This window comes from Sebastes umbrosus, chromosome 4 (assembly GCF_015220745.1).
Source record: "Sebastes umbrosus isolate fSebUmb1 chromosome 4, fSebUmb1.pri, whole genome shotgun sequence".
Classification (NCBI taxonomy): domain Eukaryota; kingdom Metazoa; phylum Chordata; class Actinopteri; order Perciformes; family Sebastidae; genus Sebastes; species Sebastes umbrosus.
The window spans coordinates 14,435,483-14,453,052 of record NC_051272.1 but is presented as its reverse complement, the minus strand read 5'-3'; the positions used below and the strand labels follow the sequence as shown (position 1 = coordinate 14,453,052).

The window sequence follows — 17,570 nt, the reverse complement described above, 5'->3', positions numbered from 1 at the left end:
TGTATCTGACCTCCTTACAGCTGCTTTTCTTCCCCTCCAAAAAAACATGTCACTCTTATCTTTGCTTTTTTCTTGTGAAACACTGCGGTAGTTTTACGTCTCCAGGCCTCTAAATATTCTAATTAAATAGACACAAAAGGTAAAAAATCAGTCTTTGCTTGAAATGCTCACAGCCCATAGAAGTATGTACGACAAGGGGGTTGTGAGATGACTCTGCTTTGTTTATGAGGGTCACATATAGCAAGAAGGTTGGTAACCAAAGCTTCAACCTGACCACTGGATCCATAAGTTTTGATAAGGAGAAAGATCTTTAATCAGACATTAAAGGGTGCGTGTGCAGAGAAATGAATCTAGCCGTGTAACCCTGTTCAGGTCAGCCAGCCCGACTACTATTGTCATGGTGACCCTTGATTTACAAACGTCCAAAGAAGTAAAGGAATTGATACAGAGAGGTAATCTGGCTCCGCTTTGGTCGTAGTGATCCTGTTCTCCTTTCGTTGTATAACTACAACTAATCTTTTTTTGTGAAGAAGGACACCGATGAGAAGCTCAGAGTCTGAACCTGATTAAAAGAATGCTCTGTATGTGGAGGTGGCTTCAGGCCTTAATTAAAGAGCTGTGTGTGTGTGTGCTTGTCTGTGACTCAGCAGTTTACAGTAATACCTTGTAAGCTCAGTTTCAAACACTGTGAGCCTCAACTCAGTCCAACACATGCATTAACACATCTCCTATCTACTCCTAAGAACAAACTGAGTGTGTGTGTGTGTGTGTGTCCACACTATCCAGATTCATCCCCCCGCCGTCTGATCTCTTTTAGCAGACAAAGATGCTTTGGCTCTCAAAGGAAAGGCCGAGTTTCAGTCTCAGTCTGGGGCGGGATTTTGATTTCAAAATGCACAAATCCTCAAAAGGGCTTTAGTTTTTCCAGATAGGCTACCAAAAGCCTTTCCTGTGACTTACAGAGACTTTAGATCTGTGATAAATGCCAATACCACAGGTTTATGCCAGTTAAAGGGACTGTTTGTAACTTCTTACACGTATAAATCAATCCGGGTCGGTGTCCCATGCGCGCTCTCGTGTGGCTACGCTGTTCAGACTCAAACTCCAACACAAACTACACGGAAGCACCAAAACCGCAAAATCATATCTAGTGAAGCCCGTCTTGCAAAACAGTGTTGGCTGCGGTCGGAGGATGCGGGGGAGACCATAGCTTTGGTCTCCAGGGCCGGAGTCTCTGCTGTACTCTGCTCCTCTGCTCCTCTGCCTGCCTGCCTTCACTCACAGCTCGCTCCACCTCACGTGCATGCGCGCACACTACACACTGCAGAAGAGTTAGTTTAGCTATGAGAATATCTAGCTAAACTAAAATATGTTTTTCGACATACTATACTATGCCTTTTTTTTTATTGATTTTTTTTATTGATTTTTTTGACATACTAAACTATGACTTCTTAAAAAAATATATATTTTTTTTGACATACTATACTACGATTTTTTTTCGACATACTATACTATGACTTTATTTTTTAGATAACATTTTTTCGACATACTTTACTATGACTTTTATTTTATTTTTCTCAACTAACTATACTATGACTTATATTTTTTTTGACATACTATACTGTGAAGTTTTCCGACATACTATACTATGACTTTTTAAAAAAAAAATTTAATGATTTTTTTCGACAAACTATACTATGACTTCTTTTTACTATGCTATAACTTTTTTCGACATACCATACTATGACTTTTTTTACATACTATGCTATGACTTTTTTGTTTTTTTAATTAAGTTTTTTCGACATACTATACTGTGACTTTTTTTTTTAATACATTTTTTCGAAATACTATGCTATGACTTTTTTTCGACATATTATGCTACGACTTTTTTTTTTTTTTTTTTCGACATACTATACTATTGCTTTTTGGAAATACTATACTATGACTTTTTTTTTAATTGATTTTTTTAACAAACTATACTATGACTTCTTTTTTTTTTTAAATTAATATTTTCGACATACTATACTATAACTTTTTTCGACATACTATGCTATTACTTTTTGGACATACTATACTATGACTTTTTTTCGACATTTTATGCTACGACTTATTTTTTATTTTTCTGACATACTATACTATCACTTTTTGGACATACTATACTGTGACTTTTTTTTTATTGATTTTTTTTATTGATTTTTTTGACATACTAAACTATGACTTCTTAAAAAAATATATTTTTTTTTTGACATACTATACTACGATTTTTTTTCGACATACTATACTACGATTTTTTTTCAACATACTATACTATGACTTTTTTTTTTAGATAACATTTTTTCGACATACTTTACTATGACTTTTATTTTATTTTTCTCAACTAACTATACTATGACTTATATTTTTTTTAACATACTATACTGTGAAGTTTTCCGACATACTATACTATGACTTTTTAAAAAAAAAATGTAATGATTTTTTTCGACAAACTATACTATGACTTCTTTTTACTATACTATAACTTTTTTCGACATACCATACTATGACTTTTTTTTACATACTATGCTATGACTTTTTTGTTTTTTTAATTAAGTTTTTTCGACATACTATACTGTGACTTTTTTTTTTAATACATTTTTTCGAAATACTATGCTATGACTTTTTTTCGACATATTATGCTACGACTTTTTTTTTTTTTTTTTCGACATACTATACTATTGCTTTTTGGAAATACTATACTATGACTTTTTTTTTAATTGATTTTTTTAACAAACTATACTATGACTTCTTTTTTTTTTTAAATTAATATTTTCGACATACTATACTATAACTTTTTTCGACATACTATGCTATTACTTTTTGGACATACTATACTATGACTTTTTTTCGACATTTTATGCTACGACTTTTTTTTTATTTTTCTGACATACTATACTATCACTTTTTGGACATACTATACTGTGACTTTTTTTTTATTGATTTTTTTTATTGATTTTTTTGACATACTAAACTATGACTTCTTAAAAAAATATATTTTTTTTTTGACATACTATACTACGATTTTTTTTCGACATACTATACTACGATTTTTTTTCAACATACTATACTATGACTTTTTTTTTTAGATAACATTTTTTCGACATACTTTACTATGACTTTTATTTTATTTTTCTCAACTAACTATACTATGACTTATATTTTTTTTAACATACTATACTGTGAAGTTTTCCGACATACTATACTATGACTTTTTAAAAAAAAAAATGTAATGATTTTTTTCGACAAACTATACTATGACTTCTTTTTACTATACTATAACTTTTTTCGACATACCATACTATGACTTTTTTTACATACTATGCTATGACTTTTTTGTTTTTTTAATTAAGTTTTTTCGACATACTATACTGTGACTTTTTTTTTTAATACATTTTTTCGAAATACTATGCTATGACTTTTTTTCGACATATTATGCTACGACTTTTTTTTTTTTTTTTTCGACATACTATACTATTGCTTTTTGGAAATACTATACTATGACTTTTTTTTTAATTGATTTTTTTAACAAACTATACTATGACTTCTTTTTTTTTTAAATTAATATTTTCGACATACTATACTATAACTTTTTTCGACATACTATGCTATTACTTTTTGGACATACTATACTATGACTTTTTTTCGACATTTTATGCTACGACTTTTTTTTATTTTTCTGACATACTATACTATCACTTTTTGGACATACTATACTGTGACTTTTTTTTTTTTATAAATTTTTTCAACATACTATACTATGACTTTTTTCTTTTTTAAATATTTTTTTTCGACATACTATACTATGACTTTGTTTTTTAATAAATGTTTTCGACATACTATACTAGGATTTTTTTCCGGCATACTATGTTATGACTTTTTTCAACATATTATACTATGACTTTTTTTCAACATACTATACTAAGACTTTTTTTTTTTTAATTAAATTTTTTCGACATACTATGACTTTTAAAAAAAATTTTTAAAAAAAAATGTCGACATACTATACTATGACTTTTTTTTTTAATTGATTTTTTTAATTGATTTTTTCAACAAACTATACTATGACTTCTTTTTAAAAAAAAAAATTATATTTTTGACATACTATACTACAATTTTTTTCCAACATACTATACTATGACTTTTTTCAAATTTCTTTTTAAATTTTTTTGACGTACTATACTATGACTTTTAAAAAAATAATTTTTTTTTTTTTTTGACATACTATACTATGACTATTTGACTTGACTATGACTATAAGTATGACTTTCCATAACAGTGTGGTGGTATTTTGATGCCTCCGTGTGGTGAAAGAGTGTCTTTTCCTTATGTCTGCCCCTCAATTGGCCTCAGTTTGAAAACCTCTGTGTTGGACAGTAACACTCCAGAGGGAGGTCAGAGTGACCTGGGGGGGATTCAGTATCGGCTTCTGAAGGAAACTTTTATGGGGTGTGTGTTTTGCCAAAATGGGAACTTGAACTTCTGTATGTGGCAGGTGAGAGAAACAGTTTGTCTAATTCCTACACCACCTTGCAACCCAGCAGTTTGCTCTTGTAATGGATGCAGTAGTAAAAGGAGGCATTGAGCCATGAACTTCCTCCAGGGTCCTGGAGGGTGTTTTAATCTGTAATAGGTGAATAGTGTAGGACTTTAAATACAGTTACCACACCGTTTAACCCAATCTGGTGTACCTCATGAAAGCTGGAACTCAGCACTTTACCCTCATGGTCGTTGTTTTATTTCAAATCCAATTTGCTGCAGCCAACAAAACAGAAATTTAGCCTACAGACTGCAGTGTAGGGCTGCTTGGTGGTGCAGTGGTTAGCACTGTCACCTCACAGCAAGAGAGGTTGCACGTTTGAACCCGGTTTGGGGCCCTTCTGTGTGGAGTTTGCATGTTCTCCTCGTGTTAGCGTGGGTTTTCTCCACAGTCAAAAGACATGCATATTAGGTTAATTGTTGACTCTAAATTGCCCGTAGGTGTGAATGTGAGTGTGAATCGTTGTCTGTCTCTATGTGTCAGCCCTGTGATAGTCTGGCGACCTGTCCAGGGTGTACCCCGCCTTTACCCAATGTCAGCTGGGATCGGCTCCAGCCCCCCCCTGCGACCCTGAATGGGAGAAGTTGTTACAGATAATGGATGGACGGATGGACTGCAGTGTACTGTATCTGACAGTGAAGGTTAAAAAATGCTGTGTTCCTGTGCTGGAGACATGTTGATATTACAGTGCCAGCAGTTACTACAGGATCAAGATAAAAACACATGAGATAGTTGCAGGATACTAAACTAAGTGTAGAGAAAATTAATTAAATAAGATAAGATTTTCTCCAGTATTTCAACAATCCCTTAATTTTTGTTATTTTTGTTATCTTCTAGATAATTGATAACCTTTTTTAATCTACTATATACAGAAAATGGTCATACTTTTTTATTACAGAGTACAGATTTTTATATAATGCAGAGATAGGCTTTGTCCGTCACAACAATGTAATCACATTTGTACCAATAAATCACCCGTTTTTGCAAATGTTAAAAATGTAATGAGGGCACATTTTGTTTATATATATATAAATATATATATATATATATATATATATATATATTATATATATATTCTCAGTCAATATATATATATGTATATATATTGACTGAGAACTGGACGATTCATTGTTTATATTACTGTATTAAGCCTGTGAGGAAGACATGAATGACGTTGAAGATCTTGACTTTAACAAAATATAATAATGCACCATTATATTAAAGACACTAACATGCAATAATAAAGTTTCACACATTATCATAATAACTGATGACAACTATATACAGCAGGAGCAAGATCCGGTCTGATGTTCTGCTTTTTAAAGCAGAGCAGGCTCATTCATTCTCCCAAATACTGTTCATTAACAGTATTTTATTTTCTATTTAACAACTTCCATACCTTTAAAAAAATCCATATTGTGAAGTCCAGAGTGGTGAGAGACACTATATAGCTTTACAACAAGATATATCACGTATATAAGTGTGTGTGTGATAGTGCAATGTGTGTTTAGGGTCAGTCTTGCTGTCCCAGAGCTGCAATGAGGTCGTGCAGCGGCTCAGTGTCCTCCGGCTCCAACAGGGCATGCTGCTGGCAGAAGAGTGTGAGGTGTGTGAAGAGTGTGTTGAGGTGTGGGTGCAGGCCCAGCGCCAGTGTCTCTCTGTAGTGACACCAGTAAATGTGAGCTAGAGTCCTGAAAAACAGCAAAAACACCTTCTGGACCAGAAAGACGAAGCCTGTTGGAAACTCTGAACCTGGAAAAGAGGGAAGAGATAATGGCTTCGGGGATGTGTAATGTGATGCAGAACAATGCAGCATACCGGTAAATAATATGCCCCTTTACCTGCTTTCGTGGGGAAAACATCTTCGTCAGTCAGTAGCTCCTGAATGTATGACATGGCATAGTCAAAGTAAAGCGGGGCAGAGCACTTCAGCTTCCTGCCGTGGTCATCGGTCCAAACATAAACCCTGACAACACCAACACACAGAGACACAATATGCTGTGTGTTCAGCCTTATAAAGGAACATTATATTATATTATTATTATTAGATTGTTTTTATGGTCAAAAGTGAACTTTCACTATCATGCCTCAAGTTTAGTAATTATATGAACAAACATTGCACAAGTGATACTTAAATATATCCAGTTTTCTGCTTTATAATTGTTTATATGCAGTGCTGCTGGGCTGTAACTGTGAAAGACAGAGAAACTGGAGGAAAACACTTTTTCTACAATCTTCAAGAGTCAGTTCACCCAAGTCACAACAAAACATGTTTTGAGATCTCAATTCTAGTGAAGCTTCTCCCACCATCCCATTCACCGATTTATCATTGCACCCCTATAGACCTTTTCTTAGCCATTCTGTTGCTAAGGCAACAGCTTTGGTCCAAGTTTACTTCCTGTCAGCTACTGCATTAACAAACATTTCAACAGGAAATACAAATGGACCCATTTAGACCATTTATATTATCAAGTTTGAAAAGGTCTATGACATTGTCGGACTCACGATGGAGAGTTTTAAAAAGTAGCAAAATCGATGCAGCAAAACCAGAGATACTGTCTTTTTTTATTCCACTCATTCTTCTTCCTCGTCAAAACCTGGCGCCTACATTGCCCACAATGCAACTCAACTGCCAACACAGAGATTCTGGTGTGTTATGTTAGTAGCAGTTAATGTAGCCTCAAGCAGCTAGCATCAACCAGGTTCATGACTAGAAGGTAACCCGCAAGTTGTGAAAACTTGCAATAACATGCAAAAACTCTCATAAGACTCGCTGCCCAACCACCTATCCTAACCTTAACAATTCGAGGTCAATGCCTAACCCTAACTATTTGACCTTTAACCCTTACCATCCCGCGAGGGTTTCCTTCTAGACATGACCGTCAACTACAGATGAGGAGTAGGCTACAGAGGTAACTTCACTTCTTTCTAACTCCACACCCCCAGATGATTTTTTCAGTTTCAAACAGATGCTGACTCAAGTGACATCACTTGAGGAAATGTATCAGATATCACACAGCTCCCTCTTGACTCACCAAAGATGTTATACAACTTGTATCACATATGCAGTAGTAGGCTACTTCCCAAAACCTAACCGACTTTGACTTGTAAAATCGGTGGAGTTCCCCTTTTAACGATGGAGGTGAATGTTGTAAAGTTTCATTTGTGGTCCCCAAAGCATTTTCAACAGCAAATTGTCTTTACCAGAAACATCTTCCTCGTTACTCAGGATAACCCACAAACTGCACTGTCAACAGTTTTCATGGTTTTGGGGTGATTACTTTGATAGAAAGTAGTTAAAGGGTTTCACCATGGAGATCTCAGAACATCTGCAAATAAAACTTAAAGTATCTTCATGACATGATACTACTAGGACAAAGTGAGAAAATATGAGCAGTATAACTTACGTGTTGTCTGGTCCACAGGCAGTTGGGCATGTACTGGGAGTGCAGAACTCAGACAGCGCACTAGAGAACAGGTTTATATGCTTGAAAAACGCCACCGCTGAAAGAAATCAATAGGAAAGAAATTACACCTCGTACATATTGCTATGTTTGTTTGTTTAAAGTGTGTGGGGGAGGATAAGGAGCTGGATCAAAGAGGTACAAACAGTCCAAAATCTGCTGTGTTTAATGGGGTCTACTCACTGTTGCTGGCAAGCCACTCTTCCCTGTCGACGCCAGGCGGCAGCGCCGTGAGGGCAAACACATCTGTGTGTGTGACCAGCTGGCACATGTACTGCTGCTGCAGATACGGACGCTCCTCCAGATAATTGTTATTAATTCCCCTTGGAGGGGGGAAGACACAGTGTACAGTTAATGAAGCAGAGGCAGAAAGAGAAAGACAGAGAGACAGAAAATATCGCTGTGTGAAACAATCAATAGGTCAGTGGATTAATTACTCCTGCTGCAGTCAGTAGATAACAGGTTTTACGCTCCTCTCTGTGGCTGGCACACACTCATGCAAAAACATGCAAACAACGCTGTAACTGCAGAGCTAAGAGTCCCATAAACCAGCATTTAATTGAATTTAATGAAGGCAGTTAATTCAGAGGCCAGAGTAATTACTGTTAATGAAGCTCACTGCTGCGGTGGTCAGTGCCACAAAGCAAATGACCGAAAGGACCAACATTGTGCATGATAATGTACAGAGCCGAGTGCTGAGGCCTGCTGGCTTTCCAGGGCTTTCCTACATCAGTTCATATACCTACTGATAAGCTATACAGCTAGTGCTTCTTTATAATCAGTCACACAGGACGGGCAGCTTGGGAACTTGTGATAACTACAGAGTGTGAGTGCAGGAAATGAATGATGTTGTTTGCGAATTCCATCGTGTACTGGAAAGTCAAACTTGGCAGCATGATTTGACTTTATGCAAACAGGGAGGTGACGCAGGCAGTGCGCTGTGATGATGATGAGGAGTGCTCTGCTCGGTCTGTTTTTGACAGCAAGAATGTTTTTTTAAGAGGGCGCTTTTGATTAAAGTGAATATTTGAAAGTGTAGAGGCAGGCAGGCAGCTGCTACACTCAGTTTTTGGATGTCTACACCCACACACACACAGCAGCTGAGAGTTTACTCAGTGTGACCTTGCCTACTGTGATAAGGGAAACACAGTGCTCTCTGTGGCGTTTCACTGCCCCTGGTGTAAATGTGTGTGTGAGTAGGGAGAATAATGGTCTAAAGAGCAGGTATTTGTCCAAACTAAAAGGTCAGAGGAGGTAGAGAGGGAGGAATCGTGTCAGAGCTGAATGTAAACATTAGCTGTACAAAAGGTAGAGTAGTGTAAATCCTCGCCACACTTCTCTAATGTCCACAGGAACTTCTTTTGTTAACATCCTGTTTTGTTCAGGCTTCATGGTATTAACTAAATTGCCGCCTCTTGGCTACCAGTTATCAGCACACAAGCACAATGAACCCGGAGCTACTTATAATGTTGTGTTTGTGTGTAAACACACTCCTCTGTGACCGTGCTCTCCTGCTCTTGGCCATCTGTTTACCTTTACCTCGGCCGTGAGGGTGATATATAAACAGGCCTCTTCAGCGCAGCCAGCTGGCTCTAAAAGATTCATCCTAGAGCAAATATTTGCATAAAAAACCGTGTTTAAAAACCAGAGTCTTTCCTCATCTTGGTTCAAACTACCAACATGTGTTCCTGCTGTTAGAGGAATCCACCTTCACTGATGCCATCAGACAAATATGTAGCACACACACACACACACACACGCACACACGCTCAGACACACACACACACACACACACACACACACAGATTTATCTGGAGAACATTCCTGAGTAAACCATGTGCGGCCAGCTTTCCAGTCATGTTTCCTGCACAGTATCCATTACTACAACAACATCCTGCTTTTCTGTTAGTTTAGGTTCTTTCAGAGTATTTAAAGGAGACAATAGAAAGATGGAACAGCAAAAATGCAAAAATGATTTCCAGATAGGAAACTGAAACATAAGTATAAGTGTAAGGCTGATGAAGAGAGTTAAGAGAAAAGAAATGCTGAAAACTTACAGTTTTTCACTGTTGATGTCAGAAAGTCGAAAAGCCTTGGTGTCCGCCTTCTTCGCTGAGGGGTAACTATGGCAACCCCCCATGGCGTAAAGCTAAGAGCAGAGCTGTTGGTTGTGCCAGCCCCACTTTTCCATCCCAAACATACTAACCCACACACTTCTTCTACACACTGCGGACAGCATATGGGAGCTCCGGCACAAACATCTCTCAGCTCACAAATGAATCCATACAGCTGACAAAACACATAATACAAAAGATTTCCAAAACACAACAAAAAAAAAAATTAGTCCAAGTTTTGAGGATTGTCTCTCCTTTCGCTCCAGTGATCCAGTGTCAGTGAGTATATGTCTCCTTTGTCTGGAGTCCCACACCCCACAGGCTCCTCCTCTCCCAGCTCCGAGCAGACAGGCAGGTTTCTCCACAACCCATTAAAGTACAAAACACAACTCCGCCTTCTTCCCCTTTCCACCCACTGCATACACACACTCCACATGTATATGCACTCTCCACAGAGAGAGCAGGCAGGTGCAGATGGCAAACTAAAAGATGTTTTTTTTTTCCTCTATGGAAGTGGAAAGAGATGGATAAGAAGGAGTAGAAGGAACAGGTGTGTTCAGTGTCTGTGGCCCGCTTGTAAACTATAGAGGAATGTGATGACGTATGCTGTACATGATGTATCTGAGCCAAGGAATGAAAACACACCCTCAGTGAAAGGGGCAATGATATATAGACACGACTCCAAGCTGAAAAGTTAACATGAGAAGTGTACTAACACAAAAGACGGGCAGGTTTATGTTTGCACAGCAGGGAGATGGTGTAGCGTTAATTGTCAGTGTGGCTCACATGTGTAGAAGACATATTGTAAGGAGCTGGAGGCAACATAATCCACTACCTCACCTGCCCCTAAGGTAAACATATTTGTGTTTCCATGGACCAAGTCCTGCTCTCTCTCTCTCTCTGTCTGTACTGTATGTGTTTGTGTTACAGCAGGATGTAAATCCTGATCACAATTCCTCCTGATCACATTCAAAGCCCTCCATGGCATGGCACCCTCTTATATTTCTGAACTCATAACCCAATACCTTGCACCAAGATTACTCAGATCTTCTGACCAATTGCTATTAAAGATCCCACGGTCCAAACTCAAAACAAAAAGGGGGAACCGTGCTTTTGCCATTTTAGCTCCAACACTATGGAACTGTCTCCTCCCTCACTGTCAGGTCAGCTGAGACCGTACCACATTTTAAAAACTCATTTTTATACACCGGCATTTTTATAAGTTTGTTGCTTGCAAATCCTTTGGTTTTGTGTTTTATTTTATTTTAATTCTGTTTTTTTTTTTTAAATATTATATTGCTTTTATCGTTTAGTATCTGCTCCAGTTTTATAAATTGTATATGTTTTCATGCTGTGTATTACTATGTTTTTTATTATTAACCGTGAAGCCCTTTGCAACTGCTGTTTTGAAAGTTATAATGATAATAATAATTATTATTGTTATTATTATTATTATTATTATTATTATTAATAAATGTGAGACAAACACAGGCTCATGCGTTTTTCTTGGTCTGACATATTTATTAGGTTCATATCTGAATGTACAAGCTAAATTGACAACAGGAAACAGACACATTACTCCCTAAATGAAAAAAAAAAAAAGAAAAAAAAAACACCAGCATCAGTCCACTTTACAAAAAAAGGCATTTTACAACACGGCTGCCTGTCGCACCACTCCCACACACACTTCCACACACATACTGTACATACACACACACAAATGTAATCAGCTATAATGCGAGGAAGATTTGAAATGGCCTCAGTGTTAGTAACAGATAATGGGATGAAGAAACAATTTAACACCCATTGTCTCTCAATTAAAGTTTTGGGCATACACTGTACAATACAGCACATACCCAATGAGGTGAATGAGGCTAATGTGCAAACTTAACGGCACTTAAAGATGACTGTATTGTACCTCATGCCATTATGCATAACATCACACCGTACCCGTAGCTACACTGCACACACACACCACACTCTCAAGGTGAAGGACACACAAACACACACACCAAAACACAAAGGTAAGGGTCAGACGCAGTGCTTAGGTTTGGCGAAAGACGGGATGACATATTCTGACCCTGTACACACCCTGACAACAAAACAGCCCTGTTTTTCTCCTCTAACCCTGACTTAAACCAATGCTTTCTCTCTGTGCAGCTCCACTTCAAACAACTCAAAGTGCTGAACAGATAAAAGCAAAATATCTGTGATCTAAGATGAATCTTTCAAGTCTTTCTTTGACTTGTGGCATCCTCTGCTAACTCCATCACATGACTAAAAAGAAGAAAAAAAAACATGAAAGGGATCAAACAAAGACTGCTTTAGATAAACTTAGACCTGTGACACCATTGCAAGAAAGGAGGCTACTTCACAGATATGAAACCCAGTTGTAAGACTGGTGGGAAGACACACTTTGGCAGAAAGCATCGAAGAAAAAGTATTCTAAATTATCTACATAACTCACTCGTTCAAGTCAAACATTCCCACCTCTTTGAGTGGGGAATAACGTGGTGGCACTGGGCACCACCAAATACAAACCAAAAGTGCTTCTTGAAAAAGTGCTTTTTAAATAAATACAACAATCTATGTAAATCGTTCCATAGGCATATATGCAATTAAAGTCAACTCCTGCCCTGAGAAAGAGAGAGACGAGGAGAAAGATAAAGTAAAGCATGACTGTCTGGCACACCCAAACCTAAAGGATAATCCTGGTTTATTACAACTTGGGTCTTGTTTTTGTCATGATTACTATCAGTTATGATTAGATTGTACTCAACAAGTTGATAAAATGAAGATCAGCAATCAAACTGGTTTTAAAAACAGTTTAGTCAGATTATCTAAACAACATGAATGTGTGCTCACCCAAAGTGTTGACATTACGGCTGCCACGTACGATTATTTTCATTACCGATTAATCCGAGGAGTGGTTTACTGATTAAATCGATTAATCTTTTGGTCTATAAAATATCACAATATCTTAAAACCCAAAGTGAACCCATCAAATTGTTTGTTCCATCTGACCAACAGTCCAAAGACATTCAGTTTATTATAACATTAGACAAAGAAAAGCTGCAAATTGAGAAACTGAAACTGAAAAAGTGCCTGAAAAATGACTTTAACGACTAATTGATTATCAACATAGTTGCCTAATATTCTTCTGTTTATCAACTATTGGATTAATCAACACATTTGTTCAGCTCTAGTTGATAATAATCCCACATTACATTAGGAAAAGTTTGTGCTCACAAATAATATGATAAAATGTAGAAGCTGAAGCAGTCATTTTGGTATTATTTTATTATGTTCACCTGTGTTTTCTCTTCCGAACAAGATCGGTTAACCTGGTGTTTTGTTTTAATCTGATGAATGAAACTACTGGTGCCTTCAAATGAAACATGTGAGCTTGTGTTTACAACATTGGAAGTTGTGTAAACAATATAATAAGTTGTGAGAACACCGCTGCTAAGCAACGGCAATATTAACGTTACTGTTGGCATCTAGAAGCCAACAACAAAGCTTACAATTTAGCAAGCTAGCAAGAGTAGGGTAACATAATGCAGGAAATGCAAAGGCATAATAACGGAGGAAAAAGATGAGGTCGTTGGGAATATCAACATTTTCCTCAGACATATTATAAAATTATGAAGAATTACAATATACGACTAAAATTACAATATATTAATTTATTATGTACCGAAAAATTTAATGTCAACAAACAACTCGTGAACTCGGAGCATTCAGAATCTTTCCACTTATGAGGTCATGAATACCACAAGACGGGGGCGTTCTTATGGACTCTTCTCGTGCACCATATGACCCAAGTTCTAATAAACCACAATTATCCTTTAAGTAAATAACACGGAGGAACCACCGCCCAGACTACCGACTCACATTCACCCACACACTCTCAAACCTCCATGTAGGAAGCATGTAGCAGAGGAACAGGAACTGATGCTGGGGTATTAACCGAAACACAGACATCATTATTGCCTCATTTCAACAGTACAACACACACATACAATACACACGTTGCAACCTGCAAAACAACCGCCTTTCCATACATTGGATTTATTCCAAAAATAGATATAATGTTTATATATACTGTTTACATTTATATTACGTTTACATATTACCAAGAATAGCCACAACCTAATACAGGTTCAAATTTCACAATATTACATTTAAACAGCTCTGAGGGTGATATGAATTGGTATGTGCACATCACTGTGTTTTTTGCACACGTGTATAGATTTGGCTGTGTATCCATGTGTGTATGGCAACTGAGTGTGTGTGTGTGTGTGTTACACAGGTGTGCTTTCTTTTGTATCTGCATACCTCTCCTTGGACCTGAGAATACACTCTGTAACTCAGACAGAGCTCAAACACACATAAACACACATGTCTACACACACACACATGGATACAACAGCACACACACACCTCTCAACTACATGGATCTGTCAGAGGTTTGAGGAGGAAGAGACACACGATGCTCCCAAATCTGATGCTCCACATTACCAAAAAAAAGAGAGCATCTATGATCCACATGATCAAAGCAAAGAAATCCTACTTGGACTGAGAAATGATTTAGGTAGCATGAATGAAATAAGCCAAATTATTATCACTCACACATCTGCACTAATAAAATGTTTGCCTGGCATGTACATTGAAATGCAGAAGAGAAAACGGCAGCTAGCTTTGCAAGCATCTTGGCTTTTGTAATCTTGGCTGATTATTTTAATACAGTTTTCTCTACTAAAGTGTAAACAGTCAAATGCTCTAATAGAAAAAAATCTCTGGGCTGTGATGTATTGCCCAGAGAGCAGACATGCTCAAACAATCTGAAATTTGATGCTGAATTCAATAAAGGTCAAATTTCAGAGTTAGGTATGTATCTTCTTAAAATGCCACAGCTGACACTCAAACACTCTGTAACCGCTGCTCATCACAACAGGTAAGACTGTTGTCACTCTCTCTCTCGAGTTCAATGGGAAAATCATATTTTAAAAATAGTTCATATATAACAGAATTTGGCTTTTGGGGGTCTGGTACGATGAAATGTTCTTTAAAACACACATTCCTCTTTGAAGAGGTTCAGTTGTAATTATGTCATGAAGGTGCAGGAGAGATCAATGTATCTACAGTATGTGTAGAATGTGTAGATATGTGTCATCAGGCATACATACTGTTAAGGGCTGTTTGACCTCAACACAGAGCATCTGCCATTCTTCGGACACAAAAAAGGGCATTGGAGGGCTGCTAACAGGAAGCAAAGGTGGCATTGCGGCGTGTTGAATGGACAGGTATGAAGCATGTGTGTGTGTGTGTGTGTGTGTCTGTGTGTGTGTGTGTGTGTGGTGTGCCTGTGTTGCATCGTTAGGCCGGTCCATTAGCAGAGGGCTGCGACTCTCTGTAAGGTAAAAAAACAAAAACATAACAAAATTGTGAACATTATAAAAAAGACAGAAAGGAATAATCATACATTATTGGTTTTATCTGCCAAGATTTTGTGATTTTGAGACTTCTGGCACCTCCCAAAAACAATGTATGTGAACAGAATTTGGGTTATAACATTCAAAGTACAGAAAAATGACAGTTGAACAAATCAGTTACATCTCTTTTAGAAGAGAGGGAAACTAGAATTACCGCCTCGTGGTTGTGTGTCTCCGCCAACCATTGAAGTTACAGTTTACATCCACGTCTGTACAAAATGTCGTCACTTCATCATTTTATCCTGTTAGACATTTGTGTGAAATCGTCGTAATTAGCATGTGAATTCTTGGGTTATGGCCAAAAATGTGTTTTGTGAGGTCACAGTGACCTTTGACCACCAAATTCTAAATCAGTCCTAGTGGACGTTTGTGCCAAATTTAAAGAAATTCCCTGCAGGCGTTCCTGAGATATCGAGTTCACGAGAATGGGACGAACGGACGGACGGACAGACGGACGGATGTACAGACGGGCATACAGACAACCCGAAAACATAATAACAAAAACCTGTTGCTGAGGATAATCCACAGACCACAGGCAACTTTTCCATAGCTTCTATAGAACAATAAAAACTGCTGATTTATTTCTCTAGTATTGGTGTAGTGTGTTTAGAAATGCCATAGGCTTTGTTATATATAGTTTCAGGCCCGTAAAATAGACTAATCGTTTTAGTGGAGTAAAGTCAAATACTGATTTTATTGTGAGTTGCCAGCATCCACAATTAAAACTAAGCTAACGTCAGCTGGTCTGCCAACACACGTTGCCATGGTTATGATAAACAGTCACGTTACGGGCTGGGGATTGGAAACAATTGCAGGAATATGATACATTATACACAGTAAGAAATATATGATTTAAATACTTGGTTAACTTGTAAATGAGAGAGATGATTTACTATGTGACACTTACTGTTGTATTTATTGTAATCATTTTGTTTATATGTTTATTTTTATCTACATAATTGTTAGTCTTATTTTTACTTATTGTTCAGTTGGCAGTTAGAAGTCCTACCACTCTCTGAATCTTTTCAGAATAAATTCATCCCTAAATTATGTCACTGTGAGGATCGCTACTTCATAAATGCAACACATGTATTATAACATTTTCCCTAAAAGTGCCCCTCCCATATTTTGTAATAACCACTGCAATATGTAATCATTTATAACAAAATGTGGGGAAATGTTTTACATATTGCGTTCAAGCTGTTTATTACAAAATGCAGCAGATTATTACAAAATGCGGGTGTCATAACATAATGAAAATTAATAAATAAAGGAGGGGAAATTTATTACATATTGTCGAGTTATTACATAATGTGTTGCGACAGGGTGTTTCACCAGGGATTTGAAGTATTTGTTTTGTGTGGTGATCTCAGCCCTTCTTTATTCAGCTGTAAAGACACACAGAGACACACGCTCACACACACACAAACACACACTTACTGTGTGACAGCAGCCGACTGGTTAGTTGGACTGGTAGTAGTTGGGTTGGGACAGTCTTCATGTTTCTTTCCCTTTTCACTTTCTTTCTCATCGCTTTTCCCCTTGTCTTTGATGGAGAGTCCCTCTACTGGCACCTTATCTGCTTCGCTGCAAAAAAAACAACAAATAACGCTGTAACTAACTGGAGGCATAGCCAGGGATTGTCACCTGAACTCATAACGTAAAGAACAAACTGCAGATGCTACTTTCTGCTATTGGCTCAATTTCACCACAGTTGCCTGCTTTCCGCTGTCCACACTGGCCATTATTACCATGCCCAGCGCGTACAGCAACACATGAATCCACTTGTCTGTTACTGCCAACATATAGTGACTGACCAACATCAAAGTGAGTTGTGCACACAGTTGCTAAGGTTTGTGCTAAGGTAGTCTCACCCCGATTCCAAGTAGGATATATCTGATTGTAGCATGCTTGTGCAGTAGGT

At 37.3% G+C, this 17,570-nt stretch overlaps 2 protein-coding genes across 8 annotated transcripts in view; both read right to left on the bottom strand.

The window, feature by feature from the left end:
• Nucleotides 1-746: 746 nt before the first annotated feature.
• The window catches only part of ppp6r2b (protein phosphatase 6, regulatory subunit 2b), a 32,457-nt gene continuing 15,633 nt past the window's right edge, over nt 747-17,570 (bottom strand). For 5 of the 7 annotated variants that reach the window (XM_037767465.1, XM_037767467.1, XM_037767466.1 and 2 more), the window contains 2 exons: nt 17,087-17,233; nt 11,648-15,564 (listed from right to left, as the gene is read on the bottom strand). In XM_037767465.1, the coding sequence (XP_037623393.1) occupies nt 15,531-15,564; nt 17,087-17,233 (181 nt within the window). In that variant the 3' untranslated portion in view covers nt 11,648-15,530. Of the gene's footprint in view, nt 772-11,647; nt 15,565-15,800; nt 15,889-17,086; nt 17,234-17,570 lie in introns of those variants that run through there. The other 2 variants (XR_005206609.1, XR_005206610.1) reach the window with 2 other exon arrangements.
• On the bottom strand, nt 4,619-11,390 carry LOC119486925 (MOB kinase activator 2). Its single transcript, XM_037767473.1, has 5 exons — nt 10,095-11,390; nt 8,221-8,360; nt 7,981-8,077; nt 6,415-6,539; nt 4,619-6,325 (listed from the first exon to the last, which is right to left on the bottom strand). Exons 1-5 carry the CDS (start codon nt 10,175-10,177, stop codon nt 6,087-6,089), a joined length of 684 nt encoding a protein of 227 aa, XP_037623401.1. The 5' UTR covers nt 10,178-11,390; the 3' UTR covers nt 4,619-6,086.